Raw genomic sequence first — 19,995 nt, 5'->3', positions numbered from 1 at the left:
GTGCTTTCTGGGATTTTTCTCTTTTCAAACCTAATTTTTTGTAGCCAGTATTGTAGGTGAAACTACTCTGTATATGCCATGAACTTTCTGGTTTTATAAATGCTGATGTGTTTCATGGGGTTTTATCAGTAATAATGAGTCTTTTCGATTTCTGATAATCCCCCTCACCTTTTCTCTCTGCCTCCCCCCACATGCTGCCCTCCTTTTTGGTTGTTCAAGTTAGCTTCATATCAGGTTTCTTGCATTACTATTTTAACCTTAGGCAGCTGCATCAGTGATTAATTACTGCTCACTTCCAATACTGACTTTTTCTGAGATTGAATTAGTGTTAAAATGCTTTATATTGTGATTGTGTGTGCTTCTTTTTTCTACGTAACTTAAGTGTTAGACTATGTTTTGGCAAACCTATCTCCTTCCTTAGTAGTTTTTAAGCTATTTTTAAAAGCATTTCATGCTGGAAACTTGTAGCAAAAGTACTGTCATTGTATCAAACTGTAGCTCTGGTATAGAAACCAGAAATTTTCCCTCTTGTACCTAAATCTGTCTGATGTACTCGATCATGGCATCTTATTTGAATGAGAACAAGAGGATAATAATTCATCCTCTTTCTGCCTCTCATTCTTTAAGCGTGGGAGTTTTTAATTTTTTTTTAAGGACAGTTTATGGACTGATAACTAGCAGAGCTTCATATAGTATCTAATAAGAGTAGTAGTTTATTGCAAAATGTGGAAGCTTAAAACTGGTTGAGGCAAGGCTTCTTAAATTTATAATAGCATGTTTGCTGTTTTAAAAGAAGAGTTCACTGCTCACCTAAATTATAAAGTAGCTAATAAATGAGTTGTACTGGTTTATTTTGTGCAGCTGCAGAAATCAACTTTGAGCATTGTACTGTGTCAGTACAATGCTATTCAACATATAAGAAATTAAAACAATTTTTAAAAGTAGTTTCATCCTAACTAAAGATTTTGTAATATAAACTACATAAAACAGAACTGTATTTAACATGTTCTATTTAATACAATGTTTTAAAAAAAGAAAGCTATAGAGATTTGATATTTTAGCAGTTCTTTAAAATTTAATTTTAATCTATCTAATTTTATCTCTTTTTTCTCAGAAATATATTAGGTTAGTCATCTAAGGTAGCCAAGGTCAACCCACTACAATGTTACTTTTAAAATCTAAAGATATAAGTTAAAGAATACTCTGGAGTATGGGGAATGAAACATTGAAATGTAAATACTAAATTTCTGAATCCTGAGTTACTTATCTTTCCATTACTATTGAGCCTGTGTATTACTGCACATAAACAGATGCCGACTTTCGGGTGGGGGAAGCAAGCAGACAACCAATATGATGGATAAGCAAGCTTCGTTTATTAGCAATACAGAGGCACTTATATAGTATTGAGTACAAGCTTATCAATTATTTAATTAGTTTAAGCTTACAAAGGCACATTCTTACTTCTACATAATTGGGTTAGATAAAAGACTACATTTGGCAAGCTTTATGTTTTGTCTTGAGAGATCAAAAATCTTCCTCCCTTCTCATGGTCAGTATATCTTATCAGCACAGGACTGTACCTCCTTAAAACTCCCTTTTTGTTCCCAGGCTTGTTTCTCACACAGGCATTTCTCATGGAGGCTTTTTCTCATGCAGGCCTTTGCTTGCAGGCCTTTGCTTTGTACAGTTCTGTTATTGATTTGTTCCTTTTATCAATAATCCATGTCCTTGATCCTCTAATCATTTTGCAACAAACAGATTTTTCCCTTTATTTTGTTTTCCAGTGTTCTCATGAATGTACGTAGATAAGCTATGGAAGAACTGTTATTTTTGTTGAGGGGACAAGAATGTATTTCAACCAAGAGGAAAGAAAAAGGGGAGAAAATAAGATGGAAAAAACCCCTTGTAGGTTGAGATAAGGCAGTTTACTAAAGCAACAGCAAAGGTCCCGTGTGCAAGCAAAGGGAAAAAAGCACAAAATATTTTATTCTCTACTTCCCGTCAGTGAGTGATGTTCAGCCACTTCCCAGGAAGCAGGGCTTCAGCACATGTAGTGGTTGCTCCAGAAGGCAAATGTTGTATAATAATGAATGCCCTCCCTTCCTCCTTCCCCTAGCTTTTCTATCTGAGCTGGGGGGATGTTGGAGAATCAGTGCTGATGCTGTGCCAGTGCTGCTCAGCAGAAGCTAAAACACTGGTGTGTTCTCAACACCTTTCTAGCTACCAATGCAAAGCACAGCACTGTGAGGGTGCTATGGGAAAATGAACTCCAGTTTAGCCAGACCCAATACGCTTCATCTCAATGAGTTTTACCTTTTTTCAGATTCTCTTCCCCATCCCACTGGGGAAGGGGGAGTGAGGGAATGGCTTCATGGTGCTTAGCTGGGTTAAACCACAATACACTTTAAAAATCCCCAACCAATGAGCAACATTTTAAATTTAACATTTCAGTAAGAATTTTATTTGGAATGTTAATTTCCAGTAAATGAAAATATATATAATTGACAAAAGGAAAGAAGACAACATACAGAAGTAGTGCTTTAAATGTGTAGTTATTACCTGTAGCATAAACTTTTTCAATATTACTGTCCTTGCTATCTTGGTTTCACTTTTTTTTTATTATTATGTTATGATGATAGGTTTTCATACATTGCTCTCAATATCTGCTGCCCTTTCACTGTTTCCCTTTTTTCAAAGGGGTTCTTTGTATCACTTCCTTTGTGCACTGTAGTTTTTTCCTCCCTGGAATGTCTTTTACAATATCTGATTTTTCTTATAAAGCAGCAAGAGTATATGTATATATTGAATATGCAAGTCTATCTTTGCATATATGTAAATTGGGTTTCTACTTCTCTGTTTGAACTGCAACAATGATGCATTGTTTAAAAGCTTTTCAATGCAACAGTTCTTTGATTTCCTTAATTCAGCTAATATTAAAGTGTCCTGGTTTAAAGGACAGGTGTCTGCCAAGGAAGGCGGGAACCTCCCTTGGAATGGAAAATGTGACCCTCTTCCCTCCAAATTATTATAACTTTGAAATTACGGGGCTTTCGGGAAAAGATATGGGAAAAGGAGTAACAGTTCTTTACTAGTATATATATATATGTAAACAAGGCAAGCAAACAACAACAATGGCAGCAACAACAAACAAAAGCAGAAACCCAGTAACAGCCTTCTCTCGGCTGTCAAGCACTTTCCCTGTTGTTGTAGTTATGGTCACAGCTGGCAGGGGTGCTGTTGGCTCCCGGCAGGGCAGGTGCGATGATTCCCCCGCAGCTGCAGGGGGCTGAATGGACTGCAGCAGGAAACCTCGTAGCAGTAGGCTGGAACAGCAGAGGCGGGCACACCCGGGGTGGCAAACAAAGTGTAGCAAAGACTCCGGAGCCATGCCAGAAGCCACAGGGTGTTCTGGGTGGGTATGGGATGTCAGGTTAAAGTGTAGCAAAAAGCCCTGAAGCAGCAGTGGAAAACAGCAGGGCTGGCGGGAGATCGCTCCCTTGGGTAGCTCACCGGTGATGGCTGGTCCTGGGGTTGGGCCTCTGCAGAGAGGGAGCAGCCTGGTGGGGAGGGCTCCCGGCTCCTGGCGTAGCATACACTGGCTCTGGGCTCCCAAGCAAGCAGAGGAGCAGAGAAGCAAGCTGGCAAGCCCCAGTCACAGTGCTGAAGGAAAAGGGAAAAAAAAAGAAACATGGAAAAACTACAAGGCAACAGGATCTCTAGTCAGAGGCACTGTGCCGGGTTGCCTCTCACCCATCATGTTACTCCCCATGATACTCCCAGAGCTGGGGGGGGGGGGGGTGTCAGTGGCCATTCGGGACACAAAACAAAAACCAAAAAAAAAAAAATGGATATGGGATAAAAAACTATCCCCAAGACATAAAGTAACAGATTTATTTTTTCAGTCTAGAGGTAGAAATGCTGCACTACTACTGGTAGTAGCTATTGCACAAAGCTGATAATATAAAAGGTTCTAAATATTGATAAATTATTCTTGTTAGAGTTGGGAATGAAAAACTAAAACACACCAAAACTTGTATGTTTTGACTTGTCTGGCTTGTCAAACCCTTAATTGTTGCTTGATATTTTGTGTGAAAAACATATCTTGTCTTGAGCTGTCATTTTTTTTCCCTAACTGCTTGATATTTTGAGCATTCTTCCTTTGTAACCTTCTTTGACTGCCCTAGACAGAGCAACCACATCCCCTCTTGACCTTTGTTTTGTTAGCTAAACAAACCAGCCCCTTCTACTCTCCTCTTGGAAAACTTACTCTTTCCCTGACCATCCTAGCTGTCTGCACTTGTTCCACTCTTGGATCTGGATCTTGCCAGTTCATGTTTCTTATGTATCTGTGGAGAAGGTTTCTAATTTAAGTGTTTACTTTTGGAGGGATTTTTTTTCCATTTAATATCTGTATAATTACTGTAGCAGCAATACCAGGAAAGAACTTGCATTATTAGTGACTGTCTCTGATGTTTACAGCTTTCCCAGGTGAACATGAAGAGAAAGTAAACAGATTCCTGCCCTCCCCCCTTGTCTTTGTTTTACATATGGAATTTCCAATAATACTGAATAGTTATGTGACCTTAATCAGTTTTGATGCAGTTTAAGTCAGGAGAGGAGAGCTCATTGGACATGGTTTTTTTTCTTGTATGTATAACTTATGTGTGAAAGGTGTTCTTTAACTTCTTACCTTTAAATGAAAACTTAAATTCTAAAAGTGTTGTTAGCTCTTGTGGGTGTCGCGGGTTGGGTTTGTCCCGGGCGGAAACACCAATTAGTGTAGTGGTTTGGGCTAAAATACTCATTACTGTTTATCTTCTGTGAGATAAGAATTAGGAGAAACGCAAAGCAGGCACCAAACTTGAAAGAATATAAAGAAGTTTATTAACAGACCTAAAAGAAGAAAAAAAAATTATACCACACCTTCAGAACTCTCCTCCTCCCCCCACCTTCCTCCCTTCTCCCACTGACAATGTAAAGACAACCCTTAAGATGTTCAGTCTGTTACCGCTTCCATAATAACCTTGTTCAGTCCATTTAGAAAGAGAAGTCTCTTTTTGCTCGTGCTATGAAAACAGTATCACACCGAGACAGCCACCCACTTCCAAATATTGTTCAGTCCATTTAGGAAGAGGAGTCTCTCTGCTCACGATGTGAGTCCCTTCCCCCCGACTTGCAGCTTTTCCCGCAACTGCTTTCGAGGGTCCACTCTTGAAGTTTTTTGGGGTACAATTTTAAGGTTGAGCCGTTCAGAAACAAAAAAACAGAGGCCCTTCTCCTTCCCTGGGAGCAAAGGGTCTTTCTTATCTTCAAGACTATCTCTGGGAGCATCTCTAGGAATTGAGGTTTTTCTCCTTTCGCATTTGGAGCAAAAGTCCTCATCTGGTTCATCTCTCTCTGTCCAAACTTCTCATGAAATTACAGCTGCGTCAGCATCTGCCTATCTCAGCCCAGGTGCTTTTGCTTACGAGTTGAACACTCCACCCCCCATATCTTAATGAAATTACAACGGGATACTCTGATATATCATAGCTTCACAACAGACTTTCAGCTTTAAGCATCTCCTCTTTCTCTTCCCTCAGGTTTTCAGCTCTTCACAGCAATAAAAGGGTTAATCTCACCTCGGCCTTGCAGCTGTGTGGCTTATCGCTGTTGGTCACCTGACCTCTGCCGGACAGAGGTGCCGCTTTGCTGAAATCTTGGCCGCAGTGGAGAGGGGGGAGAGCCAAGCTGCTCCGGTCGCCCATGGCAAGGCAGTGGGGGGGGAGTTCCACGGCTGGAACAGGCCCATGGCTCCAGGCTGGCCGTGGCCCGGCCCGGCCCGGCCCAAGCAGGGCCTGGCCGGGCCTGCTGGCCCCCGCACGGGGCCTGCGGCCACCTGTCCCAGCACCGGAAACGAGAGAGAGCTTGGGGGGGGAGTTTGTCTATTCTTAAGTGTGGATCACAGAGGCGGTCACAACTTTAAGTGGCTTAAAGAATTGTCCATGTTCAAACTGGCCAGCTGATAGGTTCTATCAGGTCCCAGAGGAAGCTGTAAGCACCCCTTAGCAAGGATATCCCTTCCGGGACTATGCTTGCTAACCTATGACAGTGGGTTTGCTGTTGCAGACTCGTTGTGGTAAAAGTTAGGTCCCTTTTTTTTTTCTTTAAGAATTGCTTATTTATGGAACTAAGAAGCAACTGAAATTCTGTGTATATTGGTATTTATTTCAGGTAAAGAAGCTTCAGTATCAAGTAGTGTTTGAAACTGCTCTGTGTGTTTGAAGGCTGTTTTCTCCTGGATTAAAAAAACCCAAACACAGCAACCCACACAGCATATATCTATCTGCAGCAGTTTCCTTAACTAGATTTCTGCACCTGTAATGTACTATATTTTTAACAAAAAAATGTAATTTAGTGGTGGGAATGAGCCTGTGGCAGGTGCAGCAAAGCAAGTTAACTCATTGTCAGTTCTGTTTAATCTCAGTGTTGGGTGATGTTTTTTTTGTTTATTGGTTGTATTGTCCCTTGTCACACCACCCCACCCCCACCCCAAATAATTTAGTTTTGTGTAGATAGGGAAACACTGAAAAGTTAACTTCACTGGTTCATGAAAACTTTCTGCAGGAAAAATACTTAGAACATTATTTCTTTGTTTTGCTTGGAATCTGCACATATGTATTAGCAGTGGTGTTATATGTTGTCATTGGTGTAGCATAAGAAAGAATAAGATAAAGATTATTAAGGAAATGCCAGTGATATTTTGGTTTATATGTATTGTATATGTAATTTGCAAAACTGTTGACTTGTAAAGTAAGTATAAACAAATCACTATTTCAGAATCTTAAGTAAACAACATAAATGCTGACCAAAGAAGTCTTACTATTTCATGAATTGTTAACACAGGAGCCTGTCTATTATAGGTAAATGTATATACAGCAAGTTCCTTTAATTTATTTTGTTTGTCTTCAGAAAATATGCTCAATTTTTTTCATTTAATTAGTATAACAATAGTGAATTGTAATGTGTGGTGTTTGTAAATTTTTGTTGTTTTGGAAATACAGTTCAAATTATTGTGATGATCTTTTTTTGGGGGGAGTTGGTGGTTGGAATTTTTATTGTTCTTTTGTTTGTTTGTTTTAAATATTGTGGACTTCCTTACAATTGGGATCTTTATAGTGAGTGAAAACTAGATGAACAAATTCCTTTTCAGTAGTTGAATATAAACTATGCTGTTTTCCAGGACATAAGCAAACTAGTTCAATGGTGACTTTCTGTGGAGGGGGTGAAACAGTTCCTGGTAATAGTTTGACCAGAGAGTGCTTAATATTAAAGAGATATTTTCAGATAAATTTTGAAATACTACTATTTTTTAAATTGTCCTGGTTTCAGCTGGAACAGAGTTAATTTCTTTTCAGTAGCTGGCACAGCGCTGTGTTTTGGATTCAGTACAGAATAATGCTGATAACACACTGATGTTTTGGTTGTTGCTGAGCAGTGTTTACCCTGAATCAAGGGCTTTTCAGTGTCTCAGGCTCTGCCAGGGAGGAACTGCACAAGCTGGGAGGGAGCATGGCCGGGACAGCTGACCTGAACTGGCCAAAGGGATATTCTGCACCATAGAATGTCATGCCCAGTATATAAACTGGGGGAGTTGGCTGGGAGAGGCCGATCACTGCTTGGGGATGGGCTGGGCATCGGTCAGTGGGTTGTGAGCAACTGTATTGTGCATCACTTGTTTCTCTTGGGTTTTTATTCCTCTCTCTTTTTTATCTCCCTTTTCATTACAATTAGCAGTAGTAGTAGTATATTTTACTTTATTTAAATTATTAAACTGTTCTTATCCCATGTATTTTTGCCTTTTTCTGATTCTCTTTCCTATCCTACCTGGGGTGGTTGGTGGTGGGAATGAGCAGCTGCGTGGCACTTAACTGCTGGCTGGGGTTAAACCATGACAAAAATATACTAAGATTTTGTATTTGTCACTTTGCTTACTGTTTGACTTTTGCAGCTGTAAATTATTCCTTTTGGTTTTGCTAACTTCTTATATGAAAAATATCTCCTCCAAAACTGAGAAGTGAATATAGTAGCTAATTGCTTAAACTGATTATGGATTAAGTCCTGTCCACTGCATTATGAGCCAACTGAAGTTTTGTTGCCAATTTTTGCATTGGTATCGTATAACCTGAGCAAATTGTCTTTTGATTGCCTTATGTTGCATCTTTTTTGGTGACGGGCTCTGCTTCTGAAACCAGAAGCTTGCCTTTTGATTGCTTAGTGCCATTTGATATTTAAATTCTACATTGTTCTACCCACTTTTGACAAAATTTACTTACTATGCATCTGAGATTATGGTCTATGTTTCATTTATGTTATTGAATTTAAAATTATTTTAAGTAAACTGAGAGTTTTAATTTGGTTTTGTGTTTTTTTGTTTGTTTTTTTTTTTGTGTGTGTGTTTTTTGTTTTGTTTTGTTGTTGTTTTTTTGTTGGTTTTTTTTTTGGTTTTTTAGTGCTTGGGAGATGGGAAGTAATGATAGCTGGCACCTGAACTAAAATATCTGTGTAGTCGCTACCATCCCAGAACTTCAGGATGAATGGGGATATGCCTCATGTTCCCATCACTACTCTTGCAGGGATTGCTAGTCTTACAGACCGTAAGTACTCTTTTATTTTTTGTCTTTGCTATGTTCCCTTCTACCTCTTCACTAAATATACATGCATTTTCAAAATACTAAAAATAGTTTTGTTTTTAAAGTTCTTAAAAGTAAATCTGTTCAAAATCAGATTTGGTATTAAAATATTTCTCGTCCTTGCTAGAATTTAAAAAATATATTTGAACATAATATGCTAATTGAAACATGAAATGTAGATTTAAAAAAAGCCCTTAAATAAACCCAAAACATAAAATATAGGAATTCGTTGTTTGGAATATCATTCAGTAACATATCTGGGAACCCCACAAATATAGAAAAACATAAATGATGAAATACTTCTCTAAAGCATACATATCATCATCTTCACTGGAGAGAGAGAGAGAGAGAGAGATTATTAGACTGATGTTCAGATAGAGAGTTGTGGAATGTTCTGAATATACTTGAAACCTAGTTCCTTAGTTTTGGACAAAGTACAAAAAAAGTTGCTCTAATTAACAAGTGCAAAAAGTGGCTGCTAGAATGGAAATAAGCAGCTGAACCTATGAGGCTTGTTTCTTGGCTGTGAGTAGATGAGGTGTGCGTACTGTCTTTAAATATGTCAGGAAGACAAAATGCAAGGAAAGAAAAAGAACTATTTACATCAAAAGCTGATGCTGGCACAAAACCAAATGCCTATAATCTGACCAAAAATAAATTTCTAGTGGAAACTTAGAGATTTATCATTACTATAACGAAGTCCTAAAACAGCCATTCCAATAAGAGAAATCAGGAGAAAGATGCATCTTTTTTTATAAAGTGTAAGCAAGAGTTTATAGCTCAGTTGGCTGTCTGAGGATAACTGGACTTAGTGATCCAAGTGCTTATTCTGAGCTCTTGTTTTATTATTATACTGTTGAAATTTGAAGACTTTTCAAGAGACATTGAAAGTATATACCCAGCAATTGAATTTAATTGCCTATAGTAAAAAAAAGCAAATTAATTCAATGGGGGGGGGGGAAAACACTTCATGTCTTTCTGATATTCTGAATTATTAAATTGGAAGATGCTGCTTATGTATTTATATGTGTATATATGTACCATTATGTGTGTATAATAATGGGCCATCAGGACGCAAATCATAGGTTTCTGGGCTATGGACAGTTTTTCAGCACTAATTATTTGCAGGTATGGTTCTCAAGTGAAAATACTTAACTGGTAGAAGTCACTGGCCAGACTCCTGGTGCAAGAGTTTCTTAAAACACTGAATTACCTTTGGTGGGATTAGCCCTTGTGTTAGGTGCGTTTGCTTCTTTCTCTGTCATATTTCTCTGATGTTCAGAAACTCAGGACTGCATGAAAGAGAAAGGCATGTCACTGCTTCACCTTATTTCTCTCTATGTGAAAAGAAGGTATTGGAATTGACAAGTCCTGTTGCCCTAAAAACATGGAGGACATGATGAGTAGAGGTAGTAGAGTAGGCTCAATTAACTAGCTGAATTTATACTGTTTTAATAAATGTTTTGCTGATCTTGCTAATTTTTCCAAGTTTCAAGGCACATTCAAGGTAATTAATGCAAGTAATGTAGTTGTCAGGTTTCCTTTCTTAATCACATGAGGGAGTAAGAAGGTGTCCGTCTTTGTATGCTCTTGTTTCATGAAATGATTCTGAACTCCTTTCTATTTTCTGATAACAGTTTTGAACCAGCTGCCTCTTCCATCACCTTTACCTGCTACCACAACAAAAAGCCTGCTTTTCAATGGACGGATAGCTGAAGAGGTGAACTGCCTTCTGGCTTGCAGGGATGAAAACTTGGTTTCACAGCTCATCCACAGTCTCAATCAGGTGTCAACAGATCACATGTATGTATTTTGAACTTCAGCTATATCAGATCACCATCCTTATTACTTTAAATTAAACTGAACTGAATTGAGAAGGGTGTTTGTATCTGAAAATTAGAATGTGCAGGTTTTTTTATTAGGCTAGCTTAGCAGATTACTGCTGTATAAGAATTAATTGTTTCTGTCAGAATGCTAGTAATTGTCTGACAGCCCTTATGCATAAGTAATTTTTTTTTTATAGATCTGTTTGTTCCATTCTTGCTAGTTAGGAGTGCAAACTGTGGTATTGATTGTGCAAAAGTCATTTGTGTTCCACTTTGGTTAATTATGTACACTGACAAATTATATACCCAGTATTACACAAAAAGATACTTTTTTGAGACACCCATGCAAGATCTATGTCAGTTCTGATTAGATATTGAACTTAAAATATTTAAGAATTGAACCAGCAAGTATTTTGGTTTTTTCATTTTTCACTGGTGTCCTTTGAATTGTCTTATGTGGACAACCTTGTCTTTTTCCTATGTGTTCCAATCTATTATTTTGATCAAATGAAAGTAGCTCTTCAAAGTCACCAATGCAAAGGAAAAGTGAAAATATGGATGCATTTATAGAAAATTTTTGAAGGTTCAAAGGGAATCCTGTAATGTCAAAGATATGCCAATTTCCCTTTCTAAAATAAAAGATTTTCAGTGTTGGGTTGCAATGTGAATGTTATGCATTTATGCATAACTTATTTTCACTCCTACAATAGTACTTTCTGGATGTTTTGACAAAGCATTCTTCTTTTATGGAGAAGATCACAATACAGAAATGGACATAGGAAACTTTATAATAGTCTGAAACTGACAGCCATGTATATATAAGTGCTTATTAACAGAAAATAATTTTGAAGACTAGTAGGAATACCTTTTCTGCCATTCCTTTAGCATGAGAGGAAAAAAGTAGATTTAGAGAACAGTGGTGCAGTGCAGATTTGGTGGGGTTTTTTTCTATATTTTAACAGTAAAATGCTGTCTTTTGATTTGGTTTTGATTGGTTTTGGTTGTTTGGGTTTTTTTACTCGGCTCATGGTTTCTTATAATTTGAAAATGCATTTGCCTCTTTATTTGCTTACTTCCACAATTCCAGAGAATTGAAAGATAACCTTGGCAGTGATGATCCAGAGGGAGATATACCAGTCTTGCTGCAGGCTGTCCTGGCAAGGAATCCTAATGTTTTCAGGGAGAAAAGCATGCAAAACAGATATGGGGTACAAAGCGGTAAGGATTTTTGATTGATTATTGATTGAGTTTTATGTTGTTTTGTAAGTTTAGGAGGCTGATACTAACCACAAATATGTAGAGAGCACAACTGTGATATTTATGCCTTACCTTGTATTTAATAATGATATAAAGCTATGTATCGGGACATCTTCTAAGAGTGATTGTATTAGAATAAGCACAGAAATACACTCTACTAGGTCTTTTTGTAAAAAATAATGTTGAATTTCTCTACAAAGTTTAATTTCTAGGATGAGTGATTGGGTTTTATTTTAAAGTAATTTTTTTTAAATTTCTTTATAGGTAGGTTTATATATTTGTCTTAGTAAATAATTGAAGTTGGGAAAAGATGCCTTGTTCTATATTGAAAATCTGTATAATTAAAGTATATCACTGTAGTGGTAGTTTTTAATAGTTCTGGGGTAAAGAATAAGGTTGAATGAACCATATGTAACATCTACTTGCCATTCCTCTTCTCAGAAATTTGTGATGCCCTACAGATTTTACTGTTTTGATAGCTAATTCTTTTCTGAGGTTTAGTGAGATATACTGCTGGATAGCAAAGATGGAGAGGGGGAGAGACCAAGCAAAGGATTAATCAGACAGATTCTACTTGTAGATCTGGAGACTTCTTCATTTGCGCATGAAATATTTTCTTTAAATACTAAACTAAGAAATGAGTAGGGGGATTTTCAGTTTTCACAATGTGAGGATAAGGCTTTGCTAGCATTGTAGAGATATAAATAGAAGTGTTACTGGAGTCCACAGGGAATAGAAAGTGTTAGGGTGTTTTTGGAGGGGGAAAAGATAATAAAATTAGATTATTAAGTTTGTTCACCTAGGCTAGTGAGTAAAAAGCAATACAACATTTGAAAAGAATTTGCTAAGGACAGAACACAATGTTCCTTGAAAGAATGCAGAAATTTCCAGGAATGAAAATGTGAAAGGCAGTGCTAAATATTTAGTAGGTCATTGATACATATATCCTGAAATTTAAACGATGAAAAGAGTCTCCAGGGTCTGGGTTTGGAGGTAGCTGTTGCAGAGTATAATTTTTCCAGCTGCTGAAAGAGTTTTGACTGTCCTGACAGTTTTTTGCATAGTGGTTCCACAAAGAACATATACTTGTCCTGGTTTTGGTTTGGATAGAGTTCATTTTCTTCTTAATAGCTGGTACAGTGGTGTGATTTTTTGATCTAGTATGAGAATAATGTTGATAACACACATTTTCCCACTAGTTTTGTAGAGTAAAATAATTCTTTTCCAGTGCAAAAGGGAGGCATTGTTTATGAAATTATTTGTGCCAGCAGAGTCTTTTGAAAGAAAGAAGATAAAGCAAGTTAGTTTCTTTCTAATTTTTGCTAATTCTGTGCTTCAGAGGGGGAAACACTTTTGCTGCTTGATTCAACAGATTAAGAATAATCCTTATTGAAATAAAACCACCTATCTTTAGTAAATGTGCTTTTGCCTATGCTTGAAGGGAGGTACTAGTACAGAATTAAAAAATGATTAAACATAAAAGAATAGTTGATGCTATTTTAATAAAGTTAACAAAGTGCTTTCAGAGAACCAAAAGAGATCAGACTTTAAAACTTCCTTGAATACTTAATTTTATTTTACATAATTCTGAATACTTGTACCAGTGCAAACATTGCAATGTAAGTGTGAAATTGGAAACATTGAAAGAAAGGGGGAAGAGGAGAAAAGTATAGCTGTACACAAAGTATTTTGAGAGGAAGAAGGCCCTGTAATGAATGTTTGGAAAAGCTAGGTGAAGTGTGATTTTATTTTCTATGGATAAAGGCCACACTCTTACCTGGAAATAGGAGGATCTTTAAGATAGATGCTGGCAAATTGTGGCAGCCATGTTAGCTGTTAGTACATCCCATTCAGATCTCCAAGGCCAAAGGAGGGTATACTGATGTGTTCTGGCAGCAAAGGTTGGGCTTTCTTCTGCTTTCTGAACACATTTTGTAATCTCTGTGGAGTCATGATTTGTAGAACACTTGAGAGTTTGGTAGAGATCTTATGTAATGCATTTTGCCAGCCATAAGAATGAAATTTAGCTTCTTTTCTAGTATTTCAAATTAATCTCTTCTGATTTTTTTACTGTCTTCTTTCTGAATATTGTCCTTTTGCCTTCTGTTGAGTCCAGCATGTGGTGAAGTCAGTGCTGGGTACTGTGATCCAGTATTTGTAATGCCCAGAACTGAGAAGGAAAGAAGGCAGTGGGACCCCATGTCTATTTACTCCGCCTGGGGTGGGCCTCTGCACCATGATCCTTTGAACATCAGCATTAGTATGGACAAACTGAACTCAAATTCATTTCTTCCAGCCTTCTTTTCTAATGCAAGAACAGAAAAACCACATGGTTAAAGAATTACATTAAATGTGGAATAAAATTCTTGGTTCAGTACAATTTGTCAGGAAAAAAAGGCCTCTTCAGGAACTTAAATATTATGTGTTGAATACTTGTGAATATAAAGTAAAGCACAAGCAGAATTCTGTGCTGATGTTTTTTCCACATTCATACTGATTTGTAGCTCAACACTAAGTTTAGAGCAAGAATTGTTTTTAGTTATGATTTACAAATAGTGAAAGAAAGATGTATTAGCTGAATACTTGTTTTGTATCCTGGGTGAACCACCCTCCCCCCCCCCCCCCCCCCCCCCCCCCAAATTGCTGGCATATTTTGTCTCAGGTAAAGTAGCAGCAGTGTTCAAACCCTTATTCCATGTCTTTTGATAATAGTCCCATTGTTAAAACAGAATTCATACAGATAAGGTTTTTAATTAGATTTTTCAGACTGTTTTCTATTACTAGGTTGTCTGAACAGACTGAGTCACATCACTGTGCAGCATCAGTACAAGGGCAACATGTTAATTTTATTTCAGACCTTTTTAATCAAATGACAGAGAAAGTTCTGGGTGCTATCATAATTATTTATTTAAAATTAGGCTATTATTTAATTTCAGTTTTCATAGTATTTTTTTCTCTTCTCAACACTTTGGCTTTGTCTTTCAGCAGATATCTGTTAGAAGATCAGCTAAAATAACATATTGCAATAGGTTAGTCTTCATAGCATAGCTTAGGACAGAGAAAGAACTTAAAATTCACTTTAAACTATTTACTTGTGCATTTTTGAGGATGATTAAAATCTTATGCATCTTTCCCTAAACATCAGTTGCTTTGATTGTTTTTTCATCTATAGAAGAATTAAAATGCACATGTGTCTGTAAAAGGGAAAAACTTTGTAGACGTATGCTTTCAATAAGAGTGTATATTTAACTGAAAAGTTGCCTCTTGGTGAGCAGTCCTTGCTTAAGCATGCATGATGCTGTAATACAGTTTAATCATACAAGACTTTTTCTGTGATCTTGAGCTGTGTTTTTATATTCTTTGTCATTTAGTAAGAATGCTAAAATGGATATATGTATATCACTTTTTTCTGAGCAAAAAAAATTACGTTCAAGACTAGGAGTGTATGTTAAGGATAGAAAGCTGGCCAATATCCCCGAGTGCTGTGCAGCCCTTCAGAAGGACCTCGACAGGTTGGAGAGTTGGGAGAGAACTCTCTGAAATTCAACAAAAGTAAATGCAGGGTCCTGCACCTGGGGAAGAACAACCCCAGGCACCAGTACAGGCTGGGGGTGACCTGGGGGTCCTGGTGGACAAGTGTGTGCCCTTATGACAAAGAAGGCCAACAGAATCCTGGGATGCATTAGGAAGATCATTACCAGCAGGTCAGGGAGGTGATCCTGCCCCTCTCCTCAGCTCTAGTGAAGCCTCACCTGGAGTGCTGTGTCCAGTTCTGAGCTCCTCAGGACAGGAGAGACATGGAGCTCCTGGAGTGGGTGGAGTGGGTCCAGCAGAGGCTGTGAGGATGATTAAGGGACCTGGAGCATCTCTCTGATGAGGAAAGGCTAAGGGAGCTGGGGCTGTTCAGCCTCGAGAGGAGACAGCTGAGAGGGGACCTCATCCATGTCTGTCAGTGTCTGCAGGGATGGGTCAGAGAATGGACCAGGCTCAGCTCAGGGGGGCCCAGCAATGGGACAAGAGGAACAGGCAGAAACTGATGCCCAGGAGGTTCCACCTGAACATGAGGAAGAACTTCTCTGTGCAGTGACCAAGCACTGGAACAGATTGCTCAGAGAGGGTGTGGAGTCTCCCTCACTGGAGATATTCCAGACCCATCTGGACACAATCCTGTGCCATGTGCTCTGGGATGACTCTGTTTGGGCAGGGAGGTGAGACCAGATGACTGACTGTGGTCCCTTCCAACCTGACCCATCCTGTGATTGTGTGAATTACTAGGATGATGTTTTCTCAAAACTGAGAATTACCAACAATCAAAATTAAAGTTGCATTTAAAAGAAATTCTTAAGTATTTTAAGGTATGGAAATACACAGTGGAGCCATAAATCTGCTGCTTAGTGATATGAACAATGATGTAAAAAATGTACAAGAAGATATTTTAGTGTTAATGGCCACAGACTAATTTCAACTCCTTTTTAGACTAAATGTTTGGGCTTATTTTTACTCCTTCCTCATTACATCATTGCTAGACAGACTTGTTATCTGTCTGAAAACTTTGGAGACTGTTGTGGTGAGGTATTTTTGTTTGGTTGTTTGTTTTTGTTGTTGTTTGGGGGGTTTTAGTGGGGGGAGGGGAGGGGGATGGGCACTGGGGACTTTGGGTGTTTTGTTTGGTTGGTTTTTTTTTAATCTAGATTGTCTCCCCAAACAGAGATAAAGAGGTGAGAACTGCCTGTCACAGAATAAGTTTTAGGGTTTTTTAAATGGAATTAAAATGTACTTTTATATTTTCTGTCACACTTTTTTAAACCAAAAGCATGTTTTAAATTTACAGAGGAGAAAAGAGATGTACTTTTCAAGTATTTTAGAAGTGCAGACTTTGTTTTAAGCATAAAATGAAACTTCTGCATAGTTCATACTTATACTGGCACATTCTGTCAGCTTTCTGTACATGAATGTTAAGGGTTAATAGTTTGACTAACTACTACCTAGCTGTGGTGAGACTGGCTGTGAGAGGTGAGTGGGCAGTGAGCATGCCAGGTGCTGCCTCCAACACCTCTGGAGTTTCCTCCTCACTTGCCTCTGTGCAAGGCAACCAGTGTTCATTTAATCAAATTTTGCAGGAGTTGAGTCCACTTCTGTTACTCTGGACAATGAAATGTCCTCTGTACTAAAGTATGGAGGTCTCTTATTTTATTTATTTATTTATTTATTTTTCAGCACAATATGAGAATTTCACTCCTGCTCTGGGCTAGTTTGTCTGGGCTAATATACTTGGAATGCAGCACTTCATACCTACCGGGAGGTAGTAATGGCTTAATTCCTGGGGGATTATTCCATCACTTCTTTGTTGGGGAGAGGGGAAAAGAAAAGAGGATGGCAGGGAGGATTTCTGAAACTAGCTTTGCTTATGTGAATATTGCAGTAATTGAAATCAGTGATAGTAATGCAAAGATTGATGACTCCCAAACACTCTGGATTAGTCAGCCATCTATCTAAACTTTGGTTTAAATATTTGCATTGCTGATGTGCTTTTACCCATGGCTTTGTATCACTTGCTGTGGCTTCCCAAGCTGCAGTGTGTATGTGAATTCTGATGCTGTTTTAGCTGCAAGACATTCTATCATTAAAATCACCTGGTTAAAAGTCATATAAGTTCTTGTGTACCTGTGCCATTTCAACTTCCAGTGTTATGTGGTGGTTAGGAATTCTTTATTTCTGTATGGAAGAGAGAAAACAAAAAATATTAATTTATATTCTCCCTAATAAAGATGCAAGTTAGTTCCAGGCCCACTGGTACTTGTGGCTTGCCATCTAGTACAACTCCTGAATTTTCAAAGCATGACTGTGGGAATCTACAGGCTGTTGGAGACTACAGATGGGATATTGGTGGTTCTTTGCAGCTGAAAATATTTCAGCACCTTCTTTGATAACATTCCTTATGAGTGTGGTGGAGGTGGAATAGAAAGCTGTTGTCCCTGGATAGAAAGGAACCACTAAGGCATTAGGGGAGCAGGGAGAATATCTTGCACCACTCAGCCTGAGATGATTGTTTGCTGTACTTGATCTAAAAATGGGAAATAAGTTTTCTGTGTTCTGACTTGTTGTGAAGTTTCCAAATCTTATTGGCACATTGAGTACTCTACACACAAGTCTGGGGTGTGGAGTATATGGCCTATTATAAAATGTTACTATTTACTAGCAGGTTTTTGGCTAAGGAACAGAGGAGGGAACTGCCATTGATATTTATAATTGAATTAATACTCCTTTAGGGAACATTCTTCTTATGTCATGGTGTAAAATGAACATCCTACATGAAATCAGTCTTTTAAAAATGTTTTCTAACAGTTGTAGGTAGAAGACGTCAATGTTTGTAAAGTTTATAATCTCTTTGTATATAATAATTTCTGAAATGAGAGACTTAATTGATTAAAAAGGAAATGCATGTAAAGTAATGCTGCTATCTTCTTAATAGGGATGATGATGTCGCAGTTTAATATTTCTCAGAATTCCATGAGAGGTAGTCCTGCATCTTCTAATTATCAACAAACCACTATCTCACATAGCCCTTCCAGGTAACATTCTCTTTTAAATGGGGTGGGATGGGCAGCAAACTGCAAATTCTATCTACAGTGACAGTCAATTCTTGTTGCAAGTATGTGAATGGAAGGTGATCAGTGTCAGGATATATATTGCATTTGTCTGACAGCAGGGTGAGTTTCTTCAGCTGGCAAAGCAACATCTTTTTGCTAGTGAGTAATCTTTGTATTCTGATTAGTCAGGATTCCCTGCTGTCCCTCCCTCACATAATTTTGGCATACTTTCTTTCCTGCTAAAATAATCCCCCTGCCTCCTGACAGCCCTACAGCTATTCTCTACCTGTGGCAGGAGGACAGGAGAGAAGAGGCTATGTGTTCCAGCATGTATAACATTACCAACGTGACAGAAGGGTGGGAAAGAAGGCTTGTAAAAACATGGAATACTGCTTTAACAGTTATACAAAAAGCTGCTCAGAGGAGGATAGGCCCAGTAATTTGGCCAGTCTTCCATCAGCTTTCTCATCAACTTTCTGTTTCTTTTTCAAACTTTGAGTGTCAGCAAGTAGCATGTACCTATAGAATCATTTAGGTTGGAAAAGACCTCTAAAATCATCAGGTCCAACTGTTTACCTAACACTGTCAGGTCCACCACTAAACCGTGTCCCTAAGTGACATATGTACACATATTTTAAATGCCTCCAGGTTGGTGACTTAATCACTTCCCTGGGCAGCCTGTGCCAGTGCTTGACAAACCTTTTGGTGAAGAAATTTTTCCTGATATATAATCTAAACCTCCCCTGGAATAACTTGAGGCCATTTCCTCTTGTCCTGTCGCTTGTTACCTCCTTTCAACAATAAAGTGTCCCCTGAGCCTCCTTTTCTCCAGGCTAAACACCCCCAGCTTCCTCAGTCTTCTAAAAGAAATAAGAAATTTGTATAAATTTCCTTTTCCAACTTTTTCATTTTATTTTTTAGCCGGTTTGTGCCACCACAAACAAGCTCTGGTAACAGATTTTTGGCACAACAGAACAGTCCAGTGCCTAGTCCATATGCTCCTCAAAGTCCTGCAGGATACATGCCATATTCACATCCTCCAAGTTATACACCACATCCTCAGATGCAGCAAGGTAAGTCTTTGATATTTATTTTATTCTCCTATCTCATGTCAGCTTTACCTTCATGTGTGTTTCACAGCTCTCTAATTTCTTTGAAGGAGTCACATGCTTAATGCAAATCTTGGAGTTGGTAGGGAATTTTTAGGGTATGCTTAAGCTTTGCTTTCCTGACTGTACAGAGTGGTAGTATTTATTTTATTTCAAAAAATCCCAGAAGGATCATTGAGTCCAACTCTTAAGTGAATGGCCCATATAGGGATTGAACCAGTGACCTTGGTGTTAATGCTTCTCCTCTGTGTACACTGATTTTGCATAGTTGTCACATATACACGACAATAGAAAAATAAAAAAACCCTAAAACTTTTTATTTGTTAGCTATGGCATTTGTTTATCTGTACTGGTGAAAACATAAGTTTTGCCAGTGTAATGTAAGTTTTGCAGCCAGCTTATTTAACCTTACCAAACCTTTGCAGTGTAGGCTAGGCTAAGTTGGCTAGAATTATACTCAAGGGATGCAGTAACTGGCAAAGATGACCTTCAGAATGAATGGATTTCTTTGTTCTTCCCTTTTCTAAAAACAATCTTTAAC

The 19,995-nt window shown here is 38.1% G+C and overlaps 1 protein-coding gene and 1 long non-coding RNA gene across 7 annotated transcripts in view; one reads left to right on the top strand and one right to left on the bottom strand.

Moving 5' to 3' along the window:
- The window catches only part of LOC138102888 (nipped-B-like protein), a 166,508-nt gene that overhangs the window by 33,405 nt on the left and 113,108 nt on the right, over window positions 1–19,995 (top strand). For 5 of the 6 annotated variants that reach the window (XM_069000658.1, XM_069000661.1, XM_069000664.1 and 2 more), the window contains exons 2-6: window positions 8,493–8,636; window positions 10,310–10,475; window positions 11,586–11,716; window positions 18,228–18,327; window positions 19,267–19,418. In XM_069000658.1, coding sequence (XP_068856759.1) covers window positions 8,573–8,636; window positions 10,310–10,475; window positions 11,586–11,716; window positions 18,228–18,327; window positions 19,267–19,418 — 613 coding nt within the window. In that variant the 5' untranslated portion in view covers window positions 8,493–8,572. Of the gene's footprint in view, window positions 1–7,659; window positions 7,680–8,492; window positions 8,637–10,309; window positions 10,476–11,585; window positions 11,717–18,227; window positions 18,328–19,266; window positions 19,419–19,995 lie in introns of those variants that run through there. The other variant, XM_069000659.1, reaches the window with a different exon arrangement.
- LOC138102893 (uncharacterized) lies at window positions 1,382–4,838 on the bottom strand. The gene is made up of 3 exons (XR_011147601.1): window positions 4,691–4,838; window positions 3,511–3,660; window positions 1,382–3,408 (listed from the first exon to the last, which is right to left on the bottom strand). It is a non-coding gene; the product is annotated as an uncharacterized lncRNA (long non-coding RNA).

This window comes from Aphelocoma coerulescens, assembly GCF_041296385.1.
Source record: "Aphelocoma coerulescens isolate FSJ_1873_10779 chromosome W unlocalized genomic scaffold, UR_Acoe_1.0 ChrW_unloc_scaf_4, whole genome shotgun sequence".
NCBI lineage: Eukaryota > Metazoa > Chordata > Aves > Passeriformes > Corvidae > Aphelocoma > Aphelocoma coerulescens.
The sequence above is the reverse complement of the archived record's forward strand: the minus strand, read 5'-3'. Positions and strand labels throughout refer to the sequence as shown.